We start from the raw sequence: 20,067 nt of genomic DNA, 5'->3' as shown, positions 1-20,067 counted from the left end.
CTTCCATTATCTAGGATCTCATGTGCCCAAGACAGAAGGAGGGTGGCCCCCAAATTATTAAAATTGAAACTGGACTGCTTGTCAATCTTGGTAGGTAGAGAATCAGAAATACTTGATTAAATTTTAAAAAATAAAGAAACACAACATTACCTTCCCCCCTCAGGGTCTTCAACAACTTATTCCCATGGATCACAATATAAATGTTGCTTTTTCTTTAAGAGAAAATAGTTACTTGATTTAATAAGAAGCATGAAAGTATTGTAAAATGATAGTAATTGAATACCTTAGGTTCAACTATACACACAATTAAGTTCATCCTTAAGAATAAGTGGCTGAACCAGAGGGTTTCCAAACTCTCTCTTGGTTCTGAAATGCAACAATATTGGTAATCTGAAGAAATATTCAGAATATAGTTGGTGAATGGAAGTTGAATTATACAGGTTGGCAGGCAGAATAATTTAGCAACCATGCACAGAAGGATGGAAATGTAGATATCTATCTTCATTGTGAAGCCACTGTCACTTAATAGACAAATACATTTCATGGCAAAGATTTGAGTTTAATGGAAACTATGGTTCTTAAACTAAAATTGACAGGTTACTAAGTCAAAATTTACTACAGGTCCCTTTACAACTGTGAGTAATTTTATTTCTATCTAGCCTGATAAACAGGTTTGATTTCTGACTTCAGGACTCATACACAATTTCTAAGGATATTCCTCTGGCAAGTCCCACACTTGGAGAAATTTGACCAGACAACTCAGACTTGTAATGATTGAAATGTTCCCCAAATTCTCACTCCTCCCAAGTTTCCTCCTTCTCTGTTCCCATTTACTAATTTACCTGAACCAGATGTCTGGGAGCCATGCTACATTATGATAATCTCAAATCAAGTTGCTGATCTACCTTTGGAGTCTACACCTTCAAGTTTTTAAGAGCATGAAGAACTGGGAGCTGGGAGACACTCTACCCTTTCAACTGTTCCTTGTTCCAGATATTTGATGTCTGCCAGAACCATTGTAGCACACTTTCTGAGCTAAATTCAACCTCCAACTTTTTATTCCTTTAACACTCTATATTGCCACCAGAATAACTTTTATTTAAAAATGTGTTATTTAAATGTGTTGATGTGGCCACTTTGGAAGATAGTCTAGTGGTTTTTGCTTTTATTAAAAATCAGAATATAGTCTTAGCATATAGCACAGCAAGCATGCTCTTAGTGCTTATTCTATTGCTTTGAAAACATATGTTCACATAAAAGCATGCACAAGAATATTTATAGCAGATTTATTTACAATCACTCAGAATAGAAGCACCAAGATATGTCCCAGCAAGTGAATGAGTAGTCAATTTGTGGTCCATACATACAATAGAATGCTATTTAGGGATAAAAAGGAATATGCTCTCATGCAGTGCAAAGACATGGACAAATCTCTACTGTCTTTTGTTAGGTAAAAGAAGCAACTCTGAAATGGGTACCTATCATATGACTTCATGTTTGTGACAGCCTAGGAAAGGCAAAATTGTAGAGATAACAAACAAACATTGAGAGACCCAGAGTATGGGAAGAAGGGAAAATTACATGGGTAATTTTTAAGATGATGAAACTATGGTGGACACATGACATTACATATTTGTTAAAATCTGTAGAACTTTGCAGTAAGTGCATAGCAATGTATGCAAATTTTAAAAATCATTTAGGGGGTCAGGGAGGACCCAGGATAGAATGTAATATATGACAAGAGAAACTAAGCATATTAAAAATATATGAAGCAACCACACTAAAGAGGGTAAAGGAAAAAAGGTGCTGCCCAAGTGATTTTGAAAATGATTAAAATCTGTAAGACTAAAAGAAAAAAGAACTTTGTGTAAGGACTGCCATCCAATTAATAAAATTTTCCTCATGGTGTATGGATTAATAATTCCAAAGCCACTATACATATGTAATGGAATTGAAGCATGAAGGAAATGAATAGATGTAGAAGCTGGGTTTCTCACTCTTACAGTGGGAAGTAACACATAAGCAAGGGGAGGAGGTAGAACAATCCTGTAGTAATGGATTAGAATTGGAGACATCAGTGTGAATTCATGCTATATCAATACACATAAGGAAGGTCAAGATAAAAATATTTACCGATGTGTATGTATACGTGGTTTAGTAGCAAACATGCTTCCTTGATCTGTCAGCTGAAAGCACTTAGAACTAATGAATGACCTTTGTCCCCAAGTAAAAATGAACACTCCAGTGCCAAATCATATTTTCTAGTCTAATTCTACAGTGAAAGCAACCAGAACTTCTTGGAAAATGGCCATTTCTAAGATTAGATCAGGAAATATACATGATGAGCCTAGGGTACCTTATTCTTCCAGGAAATGAGAAAGTACCTGGGAAAATACCAAACACACACACAATGATGATTATGTCAAAGGGACACAGTTGGCTACTAAAACAGCTCCTAACTGCCAAAGCTAGAACAATTTGAGAAAAAAAGTAAGTATAGTTGGATTGTATTATAATGCAAAGTATCAAATAAGTAACCATGAGTTTATACTGTTATAAATAAATGAATAAATAAAAATGTAGAAGAGAATAGACAAAGGTTCCTTGTAGAAAAAATAATCCAAATAATGTATGTATGTGTGTGTTTAACTCCTCTGCGAGGTAGTGTAATTCCCTACCACTTACATGTGGGCTGCACATTGTAACTTCCTTCCAAAAAGAGTAGTATGCAAAAGGAAAAAAAGGAACTTTTTTAGTGGAGAAACCTGAAAAACCTACCTCAGTCAGATGGGCAAGGTTAGCCTCAACAGTGAAAGGTCATGTTGACAGTCTGTTACCTTGACAAACTATGATAAGAATGACAGCACCCTGTGGGCTTCCTCCCACAAAACCCGTAACTACAGACTACTCAAGAGAGAAACACCCAGCAAATCTATATTGAGGGACATTCAACAAAATTTGTGAACAGTGCTCCTTAGGACTATTAAGGTTATTAAAAAAAATAGTCTGAGAAATGATCACAGCCCATAGAAGCCTAAGAAAACACGATGACTAGTCAGAAAATGACATCTTCAGTGGAATTCTGGAGCAGAAAGGTAACATTAGGTGAAAACCAAATAAATATGAGTAAAGTTTGAGCTTTAGTTAATGATGAAACAATTTGTTGATTATGATAAGTGAACTATTCTAATATAAGATATTTAGAAAAAGGAAAATGGAGTGTATTATAAGTCTCCATACTGTTCTTGCAACTTTTCTGTAAATCTAAAACTACTTTTAAATGATTTTTAAAAAAACTATTTATCTTTTTTTACTATATGTCAGGTGATGTGAGTATAGGTATTGAAGTCTGCTCTCCTAGAAATTACTGTCTGGTTGGTGATGCAGGCAGGCATTTATAGGTACAGATAGAACTATAAATGTTCCTTTAATAAAATAAAATTTCAGAATAATATGGTATTTTAATAGTGAAATTACTCTAGTCTGAGGATCGTTGAATTTTCTCAGTAAAGAGACATTCAAACCAAATAGGTGTTATCTGGGTCAGGGGGCACTAAAAACAAAAGAAATAGTATGAACTAAGGACCAAAGGCAGGAAGAATTTAGCTATTTGACCAAGCAGAGAAAAAACCATTGTCTCTGAAGCTCTGAGTTCAAGATGAGAGAGAGGAGAGAGAGAGAGAGAGAGAGGGAGAGAGAGATCCTTCAGTGGTTTGCAACCTGGGATCCACAGACCCCCCAGTAGACTTATTGGAAGAACTATTTATTTCCTCTGTACCCCTACACACTTTATGTTATTTATTTAAAAATATTACCCAGAAAAGTGGTTCATAAAGGTTAACAGCATCCCCTAAAGGGAACAAACATGCCACTGTGTTAAGGATATTAAAGTTTGTCCCAAGTACAATGAGAAAAAATTGCTTAAATTTATTCACTAGTTCAACTTTCCTATAGTCTCAATTTCATTTATTTCTGCTCTGATCTTTCTAATTTCCAACCTTTTACTAGCTTTGCATTTGGATTATTCTTGTTTTTCTAATACCTTGAGGCACATCATTAGGTTATTTATTTGGACTTGAGTTTACCTTTGGTCCCTTTTCATGGACTTTAATTCTTTTCTGTACTGGACATTAATGTTTTATGTCACTTTGTTTGGTTCAGCTATCTTTTTATTAATGTCTTCTGAGGACTCATTGATTGTTTTGTTTATTAGGTCTATTATCTGTTTAGTTATATCTTCTTTGAACTTGTCAAGCATTTTATCAATTTTTAAAAATCTCTTCTGTATCCCTTCAAATAATTCAGCTGTGTGGTTTTATATTCCCCCCACCCACCATGCTCCATTGGCCAGCTTTGGGGGATTTGAGAGTTTTTGCACAGATTTTGTTGCATTGTTTTCTCATGTTTTTATTTTTTGCTTTGTGTGAAAGTTTGCTGGTTGTTTACAGTAGAGGACTTTGTTGCCAGTATGGAGACCTCTTTAGTTTGCGTTCCATTTCAGTGATACACTTTTGGTATAGCTAACTATAGGTTTACCTCTGTCTCAAGATACAACCACCTTGGTATATTTGGGAAGGAAATATACAGTTTTTAGGAAATGGACCACAGTATTGTTAATGACACAAAGCCAATCCCTATATTAGCACACAGAGAAAACCAATTAATAGTAACAGTACCCCACCTTGGCAATAGCAACAAAATCAGAGTATAGACAGTAATACAAATAAAATATTGACATACAGTAAATATCTACACAATTTAACAATTATACCTCCACTAATAATAGAACAGTATTAAAAGGTAATACCATATATTCAAGTTACTATCTAAATATTCATAAAGTTTAATGGTTACACTAGCAAGAATTAAAGGTGTGAGGTATCAGAAAATTTAAAAAGTAAAATTTGAAAAATGAATCATTGGAAGATGAGAAGGATCAGAGAAAATTGAAAGATCCTACTGAAGAGTAAAAGGAAATTAATAGTATTAGATAAATGTAACAGAAAAAAACAAACAATAAAAAGATAGCAAAATAGAGAAAAAGAAAAATAATAAAAAAGAATTAAAATAAGGAGAAAAAAGAAAAGGAGAACCGCCCAAATACAATGAAAAAGAAAGAAAAACAAGAAGGAGAAGGATCAGAAGGAGGAGGAGGAGGAGGAGGAAGAGGAGAAGGAGAAGGAGAACGTGGAGGAGGAGGAGGACAAGAAAATTGCAGTTTATAAAAAAAAATCCCTTTACCTTTTTGGATAAGTTGTTTCTTTCCAGGTTCTGCAACCTTGCAATCCAGCAAATCATGATTTTCTCTGCCTAGATTGTGGTCGGTGGGTTTATTATCTGTCACTCCTGTTTCACAGGCCCCTCTGTCTCTACACCCCAATGTGTGGCACCGTCCGAGCTGAGGTGTGTCCTTGCTTATGTTAGTAGATGGGAAAACCATCAGATACCGGCCTCTGCTTCTCTCCTGGGACTCTGGCCTCGTCTACATCCAGGTTAGTGAGTCCTTGGGTTCCTCTGTTGCCTGGTGGCTGAGGGGAAACAAAAGGCAGAGTGGGGTTGGAGCTAGTGTGTGGCTGTGATCAGAGCAGGGAATCCATAGATGAACCCATAGTATCAATTAGGGAGTCTAGCACAAGTAGTCTTGAGCTGGTGCAGCAGTTCAAGGAATCAGCCACTTTTGTCTTCGGTTATTCTTGGTGTATATCTTTTGGCTTTATGATCATCAATTGGCTGTAATTCTTCTGGGTGCTTTGGTGCTCAACTTGCACCCTGTCAGTCTGACAAGACATAGGACCTCTTCCTATGAAAGCACACCAGGGTTTCAAATGACTCAGAGTACACTATTATTTCTGAACAAGGAGAAATTCATAGAGTTGGAATTCTATTTACTGGTTTTTCATTTCCAGGAAAACCAAATACATGCCCCAGGGTGAATTCTATACACTTTATACAAGAAAGTAATTTTAGGTGATGATAGTTGGGCAGATGAGATGAAACTTTGTGGTATTTTGTTTATCTTGAAGATTAGTAAAAATGAATTGCAAGTAAGGAAATAATTGGTGAATCCTTAGAATTTTAGGCACATGTTTAGAGGTTGACTTTTTAAAATCATGGCTAAGAATTATAACCAGTGTACCAACAATATACAGTAAGAACAAATAACTACATCTGTTCAGTTTTCAGTGGTAAGTCTAAGAATATTTGAGAGACAACACAGGCCAGATTCTGAGCCTCTGAATGACCTTATCCTTTCTTCTTAGTGCTGTGCCTAACAAAAGCTAAGCGTCTAATAAACAACTACTTAGCAGACATTTAGTCGTTGGTATCTCACAGGCTCAGTTGCTTAGTTCTGAAATCTAAAGTTCTCTCAGGTTCTATTTTGAGTTCATTGTCCACTTGTATAAGCTATAGGAAATTTGTAGCAGAGTGCAGTAGGATGAATAACTACCATGAAAAACAACAGCAGAATCACAGAACTTGGCCAAAGAATACATCGAATTACTGAATGAGAGACTGGTAAGATTTGTGAACTGACCTACATGCCATGAAGACTTAAATTTTCAAGCAGAAGGTTCAATTGGGCAAGACTGACTTATAACAACATTTGGTACAAACTCTTCTGTGACCAGAACAAAGGAGTAAACATGGGATTAGAGTCTTAGAAACATGATTTGTACTCACAGGAGAGATGATTCTAATAAAGATAATTTCTTTTATTTCTAGCATCTCTCTAAAATAAGAAAGAATAAGCAAAGTATGAACCCATAAGAACAGAAAGAAAGGAACACATGACAGTGAAGATGAGCTTTTGTTAATTTACTTTGCAATGGTAATGGGTTTAATAATTTGGTAGATTTTATATACTTTGTTATCTTTTCCTTCTAGCTAAAATATACTAAGGTGATCCATTATGTTTATTCATAATAGAAAAAAATGTTGACTCCAAGGACTAAGGTAAAAACAATTCTGTTTGATGAGCTAGGATTGTGGGTCCTATTAGAGTAGCACATCAACTGCTAGGGCAGCCAGGATGCACGTGAAATTTAAAGTAGTAAGGGAGCAGATGGAGGCATGGTAACCAACTCAGCCAGGTGGAAGCCATGACCGTAGTGTTCTAAGAGAAGTCTGAAAGAGGAGAATAGATGGACACAGCAGAACTGCTGGGAAGCTCAAAATGTGGAGCAGCCAGAGATGGAGATGGGGCACCAGATGGGGAAAATGGAGGTAGAGGGAAGACTAAATTAGGTGGTCTCTTACTCTGCTCCTCTGCGCAGAACACTAGATAGATGTTCCTTTCCTGCACATTTCTACCTTCTCTAAGCAGGAGGAAACCAGAGCTTAATTATGCAATCAATAATACTTATTCACAATAGAACCAAAATGCTGCAGAGGCAGATTTACCAGGAAGGTAATGAAGCTTATTCATACCTTTCTTCGTCTGTAGGGGCACCTTCTAGGAGAGCAGCAATGTGTTTGCACAAACAGGTATTTTGGTAAATTTGGAAATTAAAACATTTTAACCACAATTGCTTAAAACTTCTCCTTCCAATTGAATTTTACTGTATTACTGGAATATTTTGTTTGTTTGTATGTTTGTTTACAAGCCCTTTTGTCAGTAAAGTGTTACAGGCCATTCCAGGGACAAAAGTTACACAATAATACGAATGTATACTTTAGTGCCCAGTGTACCATATGTGGATAATGATGGATAAACAGGTTAGTCTGCTGAAAACTCTTCCAATCATCAAATTTACAAGTAGTAAGCAGGGGATTTGATTCCCATCAATGTCTGCACAAAATGAAAATTCTCTCTTGTCAGAAACAAACTTGATAATGCAGTGCACACAATTATGAATGCACCATACATACGTTTTTTTTCTATTAACTTTATTGGTACATTTTCGGTATATAGTACAGTTATATTCATCATTGGGATCTTGTACCTGTACATGATGGATCTTGGTTCTTAATTTTTCCCCATCCCCCTGCCCTCCCTTTACCCCCTCCACCCTTCCCTGTTTACAAAGACTTTGTTTCCATTTTTTTCTTTTTCTCATATTTTTTCTTTTCCCTTATTTTCTTTCCCCTACCCCTCCCACTTCCCCTAATCTAATCCTTTAGACCTTTTCTTCCTATTTCACAATATCAATTATACATTTTGATCCTTATGGAGATACCTCAAACAACTAGGATTGGAAGTCCCATTTGACTCAGCTATCCCTCTGTTGGGCATCTTCCCAAAAGAATTAAAAGAATCACACCACAGTGATATATTCTCACGCATGCTCATAGCAGCACAGTTTGTAATAGCTAAAGCTTGGAAACAGCCCGATTGCCTATCAACTGGAGACTGGATAAAGAAGATGTGGTTTTTTTTGTTGTTTTTTTTTTATAAAATGGAGTACTACTCAGCCATAAAGAACAAAAAACTAGAGACATTTATAGCTAAATGGATGCATATTGAGGCCATACTCTTAAGTGAAATAGGACACACGTGTAAATACCAAATAATTTCTCTGGTGTGAAAAACTAAAAGTGTAAATAAGATTCATACATACTTTTATATGAAGTATACAAAACAGAGTGCTTCAGAATCCCTGTGGGTGGGCAATATGAACATACGTACACAGCAAGTGCTTGTGTGTGAAGTTGTTACAGTTCAGTGGACCAAAAATAGTCCAGGTTCTTGTGTATGGCAAGGAAAGAATTGCCATTGTAAAGTTCGTAGTGAGTAGTAAGGAGCTGTGTTTATTAAAGATCACCAGGAAGGTACCAGGAGTAACAGAGGAAAGGGAAAAGGGAAGAAGGGCCATGACAACTCAGGCTTTTAGAATTTAAAAGGCCAGACACCTCTGACTTTTTGGTGCTTCCTACTGAATTTCTCACTGGAGCCAGTGCTCTGCTACCTAGGGCATGGCAATCTCTTGGGCTTTTGTTACTGTATTTTACACCTTAAAAAGAAGATGGGTAACTACTGTTTTTAGATTATTTTTTCCTTTTTATATTCATTAACTTTATTGGTACATTTTAGGTTTACAGTATGATGATATTCATCATTGGGAATTTGGACCTTTACATGATATATCTTAGTTCCTTTTTTCCCCCATTCCCCTGACTTCCCTTCAAGCCCCCCGCCACTCCTCCCTATTTACAAAGACTTTGTTTCCATTTTTTCATATTTATTCCTTTCCCTTCTTTTCTTTCCCCTACCCCTCCCACTTTCCCTTCCCCTTTGGACCTTTTCTTCCTATTTCACACATCTATTATACATTTTGATCCTCATTTATGCTTTCAGTTTCTCACAACAGAGAAAGTATTCAGTATTTACACATGTGTGTTCTACTTATTTCACTTGAGAGTATGGCCTCAATCTGCATCAATTTAGCTATAACTGTCTCTATTAAGGTGTTGTTTACAGTTGAGTGTAGAGAAGGGAGTGACTCATTCAGCTTCTTTGCTTCTAACTGTACTAAAGTCACATGCCTTGTAGGTACCACTGAATCACTTGGCCATAGAGACAAAATGACCCAAAACAGGTGTTCCTAGTCCAAGAGTCACTTATATATTCAAGAATAAGACAAAGTATGCAACATGAGTACTTATTTAAAAGCAGAACATTCAGATAAAAATTTAAAGGCATATGAACCAAAAAGTGCTAACAGAGATAATTGAAGTTGGCAGAAATTATCTTGATATAAAAAAGTAACTTAAACCAACTCTTGGAATATTGTGGGACAATAATTTAGTAAGAGAAAAATTTTAACTAAAAATAATGAATGGGCTTTGGATAATTTGATAACCTAATCAATGAATAAGTAAGATTCATATGAACAAAAAGAAACAATTTTAATTTCTTGCTGTTTCACATGAAATATTCACTGCAAAGATAACATAAAATTCATATTACACCACCATGATGAAGCCACTAATGACAAGCTGGTTAATGAATGTCATCAATTTAAAGATTCTTTAAGACTAGTCATTTTACAAGCCACCTTGGAATGCCCTGAAATCTTTCAGTTTCTAATGGAAGAAATGTAATAGAAGACTCTCCAAATTTGGCAGTAATCTTAATTTGCATGACATTACCAATGAGTTGTGAAGCTGAAAGAAATCTCTAAACTACTGATATGTGAAAAAATTCAATCAAGCTTGGGAAAAACTGAATTATTCTCCTGATCTCTGTACAGTAAATGATATTATAAGATTGTTATATAAAGAAGCAATGGGTCTACACCTTAGAAAAAGGAAGAAGAGAAAAGAGAAATGTGGGGGGAATGTAATAAAAATGAATTTTAAAAATTACGAGTTTCCTAGATTTTATGACATTTGTGGAATTTGTCAGCTTTTTCAAATATGCTATTTGTGTTCTGGGGTTTTTTGTTAAGTTTATCGGTACATTTTAGGTATACAATATGACGACATTCATCATTGGGAATTTATACCTTTACATAATATATCTTGGTTTTTATTTTTTCCCCAATCCCCTACCCTCCCTTCAACCCTTCCACCCCTCCCTAACAAATATGATATTTGTTTTAATGTCTGTTCTCACTCTAAACTCTCACTTTCATACTAAATTTGTATTTATAATTTTGTATTTTTTTTTTCATGTAAGGTGATCCTACACAGTAAAAGCTTTAGGCTCTGCAAAGCCTGCATGTGTTCTACTCAAGATGTTCTGAAAGGGACAGGCTTAGTCCTCCTAAGAAATGCAGCCCTGGAAATGGAGGATCTGCAGCTAGGAAGTCTTGACCTTACAATACTCACCTCTCACCATCTCCCAAAAGTGAAACTGCCAGGCCACATGCCTCAGTCATAAACACCAAGCCTTGGTTAGCTTTTTAATACCATTGGTTTTTTTTGTTGTTGTTGTTGCTGGCAGTTTGTTTTTGATGAAACATAGAGTAGAAAATTGCAGAGAATACCACAATCACATATTGATATAGGGCACCAAGTAATCCATAGAATTATAACTATTATATTATAACTCCCAACCTGTTAGATAGCCAAAATGCTGAGTTTGTGTTCTCTAAAATCAAAGAATGAATTCTAGGAACAATGGAGGTTAAGAGTAGGAAATATTTGTTGCAGGAAAGACAGCTCCCTGCTTCTTGGGGACACCTAGAAAGTGGGTTGCCTGGGACTCCATTACTCAGGGGGTATTTGTGGAGCAAAGCCACGAGGTGAGATGGGTACAAAGTGGGACAAATCTACAGCCAACTAATAAGATCCAATGGAAAGGCACAAGGTGGGACAAAACCATGATCAACCAGTAATATTACAAGTACAGTTGCCCAGGCAATATTGGTTAAATGGGGATCAAATGGGAATAAACAAGGAGTTTCTGGAAAGGAAATGAGCTAGGGAGATTTTGGTCCGCATTTAAGGTGATTGACGTTTATTTAGAATATCAATCACTGCTATTCATCTCTAGGGGAAGTGTGTGAGTGTAGTACTTTTTCTTTTTAATTCTTAGCCTTGAGTGGATGTGCCTCAATTTTCTTCTGTATCGATTCCCTTGAGGGCCTGGCTCTGTCTAACTGCCCACAACATATCTAATATATTTTTTAAAAATTTTATTGGTACATTTTAATTGGTACATTTTAGGTATACAATTCGTTTACATTTATCATTGGGTGCTTGTACCTGAACATGACGTATCTTAGTTCTTATTTTTTTCCCCATTGCCTATGCACCCTTCACCCCTCCACCCTTCCCTATTTACATAGACTTTGTTTCCATTTGTTTTTCTTTCTCATAATTTTTCCTTTCCTTTCTTCCCTTTCCCCTTCTCCTCCCGACACCCCTCCACCTTTGGACCTTTACCTATTTCAAATTATCAATTATTCGTTTTAATAATTTTCACCCTTATTTACAGTTTCTCACACTAGAGATACTATTTGGTATTTACACATGTGTGTCCTATTTATTTCACTTAAGAGTATGGCCTCAATATGCATCCATTTAGCTATAAATGACTCGAGTTTCTCGTTCTTTATGGCTGAGTAGTACTCCATTTTATTAAAAAAACACATCTTCTTTATCCAGTTTCCAGATGATGGGCACTTGGTCTGTTTCCAAGCTTTAGCTATTACAAACTGTGCCACAATAAACATGGGTACACATATATATCTGAGGTATGATTCTTTTAATTCTTTTGGGAAAATACCCAGCAGGGAAATAGCTGGGTCAAATGGGACCTCAAGCCCTAGTTCTTTGAGGTATCTCCACACTGATTTCCATAGTGGTTGCACCAGTCTGCACTCCCACCAACAATGGAGAAGGGTTTCTTTCTCTCCACACACCCACCAGCATTTGTTATTGGTTGATTTCTTGATAGCAGCCACCCATTCAGGGGTGAGGTGGGATCTCAGTGTTGTTTTCATCTGCATCTCTCTAATGACCAGTGATGTTGAACATTTTTTCATATATTTACTTGCTGCTTTTACTTCTTTGTCTGAGAAATGTCTGTTCATTTCAGATGCCCATTTTTGAATTGGATCTTTGAATTTGGGGGGTCTGATTTTTTTCAGTTCTTTATATATTCTAGATAGTAGCCCTTTTTCTGAGGTACAGCTGCTGAAAAATTTTTTCCACATTGCAGGTTGTCTGTCAGTTCTGTTGGTGGTTTCTCTTGCAGTGCAGAAGCTTTTCGATAAGATGAAATCTTAGTTGTTGATTCTTTGTGCTAGTTCCCGTGCTACCGAGGTTTTGTTCATAAAACAAATATGCCAATATCTTCAAGAGTTCTACCTAACTTATCTTCCAGTAAGTTTAGTGTTTCTGTCTTAATATTTAGATCTTTAATCCGCTTAGATGTCAGTTTAGTGCATGGTGATAGATATGGGTCTAGTTTTAATCTCTGACAGGTTGAAATCCAGTTTTTCCAACACCATTTATTAAATAGGCTATCTTTCCTCCAATGAGGGTGGTTGGCTCCTTTGTCAAAGATGAGGAGGCTGAGTATGTCTGAAGTTGTTTTTGCATCTTCTAATCTATTCTACTGATCCTCAGGTCCGTTTCTTTGCCAGGACCATGCTATTTTTATCACAGTAGCTTTGTAGTATAGCTTCAAGTTGGGGATTGTGATACTCCCAGCCATGTCTCTGTTGCCTAGAATTGCTTTTGCTATTCTAGGTCTCTTCTGATTCCAAATGAATTTTTGGATTGTTTTCTCCAGTTCTGTGAAGTATATTGTTAGAATTTCAATCAGCATTGCATTAAATCTATATAGCAGTTTTGGAAGTATGGCCATTTTCACTATATTGATTCTTCCTACCCAGGAACAAAGGATGTCTTTCCATTTTCTTACATCATCGTCGATCTCCTTTTTCAGGGTGCTGTAGTTTTCAGTGTAGAGGTCTTTTGCTTCTTTTGTTAAGTTGATTCCTAGATATTTCACTTTTGGATGCTATTGAAAAAGCAATTGTTTCCGTAATTTCTCTCTCAATGAGTCTGCTATTTGTGTATAAGAAGGCTATTGTTTTTTGAGTGTTGACCTTATATCCAGCTACTCTACTGAATCTGTCAGTTAAGTCCAGAAGTCTTTTGGTAGAGATTTTTGGGTCTTCTATGTAAAGTATCATATCATCAGCAAATAATGACAGTTTCACTTCTTCCTTTCCTATCTTTATTCCTTTTATTTCTTTCTCTTTTCTAATTGCTGTGGCTAATGTTTCCAGAACTATATTGAACAGGAGTGGTGATAGTGGGTATCCTTGCCTTGTTTCTGATTTTAGCATGAAAGTTTTCAGTTTTTGACCATTTAGTATGATGTTGGCTGTTGGTTTTTCATAGATAGCCTTAATCAGGTTGAGATAAAGACCTTCTATTCCAATTTTCTGTAGCATTTTTATCATGAGTGGATGCTGGATTTTGTCGAGTGCCTTTTCTGCATCTATTGAGATGATCATATGTTTTTTGTCCTTGACTCTGTTAATATAGTGTATTACATTTATTGATTTATATATGTTGAACCATCCTTGCATCCCTGGGATAAATCCTACTTGGTCAGGGTGTATGATCTTCTTGAGGACCCTCTGTATTCTGTTTGCCAGTGTCTTGTTGAGGATTTTTGCATCTGTGTTCATTAGAGAGATTGGTCTTTAGTTCTCTTTTTGGGTTGGGTCTTTCCCTGGTTTTGGAATCAAAGTAACACTTGCTTCCAGGAAAGAATTTGGAAGCCTTGCTTCCCTTTCAATTTCCTTGATGAGTTTAAAGAGTATTGGCAATAGTTCTCCTTTAAACGTCTTGTAGAATTCAGCAGTGAAGCCATCAGGACCTGGGCTTTTCTTTGTTGGTAAATTTTTTATTACATTTTCAATTTCACTCATTGTTGTTGGGGTATTTAGAATTTCTATATCTTCTTTATTTAACTTTGGCAATTTGTATGTATCTAGGAATCTGTCCATTTCTTCTGTGTTTTCCATTTTATTAGAGTACAGGTTCTCAAAGTAGATACTGATGATCCTCTGAATTTCTGCTGGTTCTGTTGTGACTTCCCCTTTTTCATTTTTAATTGCATGGATCTGAGCCTTTTCTTTCCTTTTTTTGATAAGATTGTCTAAAGGTTTATCGATTTTATTTATTCTTTCAAAAAACCAGCTCTTCTATTTATTGAATTTTTTGGTATCATTCTCTTAGTCTCCATTGCATTGATTTCTGCTCAGATCTTTATAATTTCCTTTCTTGTATGAGCTTTGGGTTTTTTATGCTCTTCTTTTTCTAGGAGCTTGAGCTTCTGCATTAGGTTATTTAACTGAGTTCTCTCTGTTGTCCTAATATGGACATTCACTGCTATGAATTTCCCGCATAGAACTGCCTTCATTGTGTCCCATACATTCCTAAATGTTGTACTGGCATCATCATTTACTTGTAGAAACTGTCTAATTTCTTCTTTAATTTCCTCTGTGACCTATTGATTGTTCAGGAGAGTGTTATTAAATTTCCATTTGTTTGTGGGTGTTCTGCAGTTTCTCATGTTATTGATCTCCAATTTTATTGCACTATGGTCTGATAATATACAGGGGATAACTTCAATTCTTTTACATTTACTTAGATTTGCCCTATGAGCTAGCATGTGATCTGTTTTGGAGAATGACCCATGTGCAGCTGAAAAGAATATGTATTCTGATTTTGTGGGGTGAAACACTCTATAAACATTTCTTAAGTCCATTTGTTCAATAGCTTGGTTCAGTTCTAGAATTTCATTCTTAATTTTTTTCCTAGATGAAGAAAAGGACCAAAGGGGTAGGGGTAGTGGGAGGGGCAGGGGAAAGGAAAGAAGGGAAAGGAAAAATGATGAGAAATGGAAAAAATGGAAATAACGTCTTTGTAAATAGGGAAGGGTGGAGGGGGTGAAAGGAGGGCTAGGAATGGGGAAAAAATAAGGACCAAGATGCATTATATAAAGGTACAATTCTCAGTGAGAAATGTAATTGTGTTGTATACCTAAAATGTACCAATAAAAGAATTTAACAAAAAAAAAGAAAAAAAAATTTTTTCCTAGACAATCTATTTGTGATAGAGGGGTGATGAGGTCCCCCACTACAATTGTGTTAATGCTTATTTGTTTTTTTATGTCCATTAATATTTGCTTTGTATAGTTGGGGGCATTCGTATTTGGTGAAAATATATTTAGGATTGTTATCTCTTCCTCTTGGATTGTTTCCTTCACAAGGATGTAGGGACCATCTCTGTCTCTCTTAATTAGTTTTGGTTTGAAATCTACTTTGTCTGCAAATAAGATTTCTACCCCTGCTTTTTATTGGGATCCTGTAGTGTGGAGAACTGTTTTCCATCCTTTTACTTTCAGTCTATGAATTTCCTTTTGATTTAGGTGTGTTTGTTGTATACAGCATGTTGCTGGGATTTGCTTCTTAATCCAGTCTATGAATCTGTTTCTTTTGATTGGTGAATTGAGGCCATTAACATTCATAGTTATAATTGAGAGATATTGACTCATTCTTGCCATGATGTTTTATTGTTGTTGGCTCTTTTCTTATATTTCCCCCTTTCCCTTTAGTGCCTTACCTTGTGTGGTGTCTTCTCTCTGTTGGCCCTCATGGAGTTGTGACCTTCATTGTCTTTTTCTAGAATATTGCATAAAATTGTTTGGAGTGCTGGTTTGGTGTTCATGAAATTTCTCAGGTGTTCTTTGTAATGAAAGTATCTAATTTCCCCATCGATTTTAAAAGATAATTTTGCCAGATACAACAGCCTAGGTTGGAAGTCATTTTCTTTTAGGGCTTGAAACACTTCACTCCAGGCTCTCCTTGATTTGAGGGTTTGTGTTGAAAAGTCTGCCATGATTCTGATGGGCTTTCCTTTGTAGGTGATTTGTTACTTTTCTTTTTCTTTTTTTTTTTTTTTGGTACCGGGGATCGAACTCGGCTCCTTGCGCTTGCACAGCAGGCAGCGAAACCACTGAGTTAAATTCCCGGCCCAATTTGTTGCTTTTCTCTAACTGCCTGTAGAATTTTGTTCTTCTGTTGGGTTTCTGGGATCTTGACTATTATATGCCTAGGTGTAGATTTTTTTGATCGTGGCTGGGTGGAGTTCTATATGCCTCACTTATCTGTATGTCCAATTCTCTACCTCTGTCTGGGAAGTTTTCTACTATTACTTCTGTGAACAGTTTTTTTACATCAATTGTACTTTCTCCTGTTTTTTCATGGACTCCTAACAGTCTTAAGTTATTCTTCTTTGCATCATCTAGCAGCTGTTGGATTGATTTCTCATGGTTCCTTACTATCTTTAAGAAATCTCTGTTTTCATGGTCCTTAACTGTGATCCTGTCTTCTATATCTGATATTCTGTCTTCAGGTTCTCTTAGTCTGCTCTGCATGCTTTCAGTGGAGTTTTTAATCCCTGAATATCTGTTTGAATCTGTTTTATGGATTCCATTTCTTTCTTATGTTGGGTGATCATGGTTTCCATTTCTTTCTTATGCTGGGCATTCATGGCTTCCAGCATGTTTCTGATCTCAACTATTTTTTTGTCTGTTTCTGCTCTAGAGCCTCTAATCATGTCTTTCACTCTGCTCACTATCTCTGTATTTATCTGGGAGATTATTTCTGCTTTGAATTTTTCTAGAACCTCATGTATCTGCTTTGTTACTTCCTGTGCTATCAGTTCAGGCTGTCCAGGTGGTTGATTATCTGACTTTTCCACCTCATTTCCCCCAGAATTTCCTTTTTGTGGTGTGGAAGCCTGTGTTTGTGCCTTGCTTAAATGTCTTCTCATTTTTGTTTTTGGTAATGTCCTTGGTTTAATTCCTGGGTTGATATTTCAAAATTGCTTAATGCAGGTATCTTTGTTGCTTGTGTTTAAAACCCTTGTGGAATGATTGCTTTTCAGAGGTGTCTTCCAGATATGGCTTGTGTTTTGCTTTTGAGGCTCTAATGACTCTGAGGCTATTTTATTTTCCTTATACCAGGAAGGAAAACTGATTAGATCAATCACAACATGTCAGGCCAAATGTTACAATCAGCAATACCATAGCATCAAGCGCAGCTTAGAAAATGACAATTTGTGGTGATTATTAATCTATCACATTTAACTATGTGAAGTATAATCCCCTGTGCCTCTGTAGTGAGGGACCAGGTAGCAGAAGAGCCATAAGGCGGGGGGGTAGGGGGAAGGTGGAATTGGGCCTTGCAGGCACCCACGGCTAAGCGGAGCACCGGATGAAGGCAGGGCTCCAAGCCACTCCTGGGACCTCACTGTGCCGTGGACAGGAACCGGAACACCTCTAATATTTTTTAAGAGAAGGAAAATTTCCTGGGGAATAGGAATGGGGAATGGGGAATAAGAATAGCTCCTGGGAGACAGGAGGGGGTCCCAGTTGGTTGCCCTACATACCTAATTAACTAAGCTGTCTACAAGAATATGACACAGACATCTTTAAGTATACTAATAACTTTCTATCTTCTCTTTGGGTATATGTTAAATAAATAAAAGATAGGTGAAGACCTCATTTGAAACCTTCCTCTTTCTCTCATATCCCATATGCTAGTATTAGGAGTTCTTGTTGGATTTGCTTCTTAAATTAGCCTATATCTAGTCACTTCTTACACCTCCATTGCTGTTGCCATATTGCAGATACTATTGACTTTTCTGGAGAAAGAGAAAAGGTTCATAACATGTCTTTGCTTCTACTCTGAGAGTCAGTTCTTCATACAGTACAAGGTTTTTTACAAACTTAAATCAGACTGCTTCATTACCTTACTTCAATGGTAATGAAAACCACCTTCCAGTAGTTTTCCTTTTGTTATGAAGAAAAAAGAAATTTCTATCCTACAAGAATCTTCATGAATGGAGAGCAGGACCAGCCCTATTCTGTAAAATCATCTCTCACACTTCTTCATGGGCTCCTGACTCCGTGACCACTTCAAACACTCCAAGTGGACCCACCTCTGACCCTCCTGCTTTCTGCTTGCTCTCTTCCTTCTATCATCCTCTAGATCTCTTGAACATTGTTCAGGTTTCAGCTAGTATGTGGAACCTCCAAGGTTCAACCTCTCCCAACTAGTCATAAAGTAGCATCACTGTTCTAACCCCCTCATGCTGTGGTATTTCTACATAGACTTTTTGTAATCTGTAATTATCTCATTTGTTTATGAATTCTTTTCAAATCTTTTTCAATATAGGATGTAAGCTTTATGAAGGTGGGAAATCTGTTTCTTTCTATATTGCTGCACTTTAAGTGGCATCAGGTCAATTACAGGCAAACCATACAGATTTGTAGAATAAATTCAAATTAGACTTCTCAGCATCACCACTGGCCATTAGTCAATAATGGAGAAATAATTTAAAAAAATCTGAGACAGTGATCTTCAACTTGGACTGTAATATCCAGCCAAGCTATTAATCAAATGTGAGAGCAGAAAAGAACATTTCCTGACATGTGGGAACTCAGTAAATTTATCTCCTGTATCTCCTTCTTTAGAAGCTGGCTAGGTTCCACTTAAAAGAACTAAACCAAGCAAAAGCAACATGGGGTCCGGAAAGCAGTACATCAAACTCCTAAGGACAGAAAGAGATGTCTCAGTCAGAGGGCAGAGGGTGGCAGGAGGAGGCCACCAGGAAGAGGACCATCTGATAAGAGAAGTCACTTGGAAAAACAAAGGAAAACAAAACAAAAACAAGATGAACAGGTGGGAGGCATTATGGTGCTTTGGGAAAAAGTTTGAATCAATATTTACATAATTATAAAATGTAGCTGACAATAGCTCTATAATTCTATAGAAAAAATTGGTTAAGAGAGCTAAATCTCTGTTTATTATAAAAGGAATTTAATATATAAAATCAACATGGTGAAGAGTAGCAGTACACACATATTATTTGGGAGTAAGATGGTAACCATCTGATGAGACAGCTAAGAGAATAAAAATAGTAGCTTCTGGTGAGCGAATTGAGAAGCTGGGATGTGTGGAGACCCAGGGAAAGGATTGACGTTTTCCTTTTCAGACTTTTAGTACTGTCTGTTGCATGACTGGTGCAAAAAAATTCTAAACATTTTAAAACTCTAATTTATTCTGATAACAATAATGAGAAGAGGAAAAACGAATAAACAATCTGGGATTTAACTGTCTGTATTCTTTATGAAATTAGAAGAGATGTGTTACTGTCTTGGAGATTTTTTATTACATTTGTACAGTACAACTATTTACTCCTTTCAGGCACAATGGTTTAGATAATCTTAAAGATGTAACTGCAAAACTGTGCAATGCACTTTCCAATGCTGTATGGTTTAGAAATTCTATAGCTATACCAGTAGAATATGCGTGTGTGTGTGTGTGTGTGTGTGTGTGTGTGTGATGTTTTTGAGAATTATTGGTAGATTTTGCCAGAGCAAGAACAACTTGAAGTCTTTCAGTAGAATTCTCAATTGTCCCACAGTGGTAATGCTTATGGAAAGATCAAAATTGTGTGTGTGGTAATGTGTAAGACTTCGGAAAAAACCTTTTAAATATTAGTCATACTCTTTGAAGAGAATTCAGAAATACTGAAAAATAATTTACAAAGAATGCCCTTTTGGAAGTGGGGGTTAGACAAAGCAGA

The 20,067-nt window shown here is 36.4% G+C and overlaps 1 protein-coding gene across 7 annotated transcripts in view; it reads left to right on the top strand.

Annotated features, from left to right (window-relative positions):
- Window positions 1-20,067, top strand: part of LOC110344261 (uncharacterized) — a 133,121-nt gene that overhangs the window by 7,256 nt on the left and 105,798 nt on the right. For 6 of the 7 annotated variants that reach the window (XR_015446560.1, XR_015446564.1, XR_015446566.1 and 3 more), the window contains exon 2: window positions 5,358-5,492. The exons of the other annotated variant lie outside the window; for it this stretch is intronic. Coding sequence is in view for 1 of the 6 variants with exons in the window: in XM_087199342.1 (XP_087055468.1) it covers window positions 5,358-5,492 (135 nt within the window). In the remaining 5 variants the exon portion in view is untranslated. The remainder of the gene's footprint in view (window positions 1-5,357; window positions 5,493-20,067) is intronic. 7 annotated transcript variants of the gene reach the window in all.

Source organism: Heterocephalus glaber, unplaced genomic scaffold, assembly GCF_053883595.1.
Source record: "Heterocephalus glaber isolate CG9 unplaced genomic scaffold, H.glaber_assembly_v1.0 deba00000347, whole genome shotgun sequence".
In the NCBI taxonomy this organism is placed as follows: Eukaryota; Metazoa; Chordata; class Mammalia; order Rodentia; family Bathyergidae; genus Heterocephalus; species Heterocephalus glaber.
The sequence above is the reverse complement of the archived record's forward strand: the minus strand, read 5'-3'. Positions and strand labels throughout refer to the sequence as shown.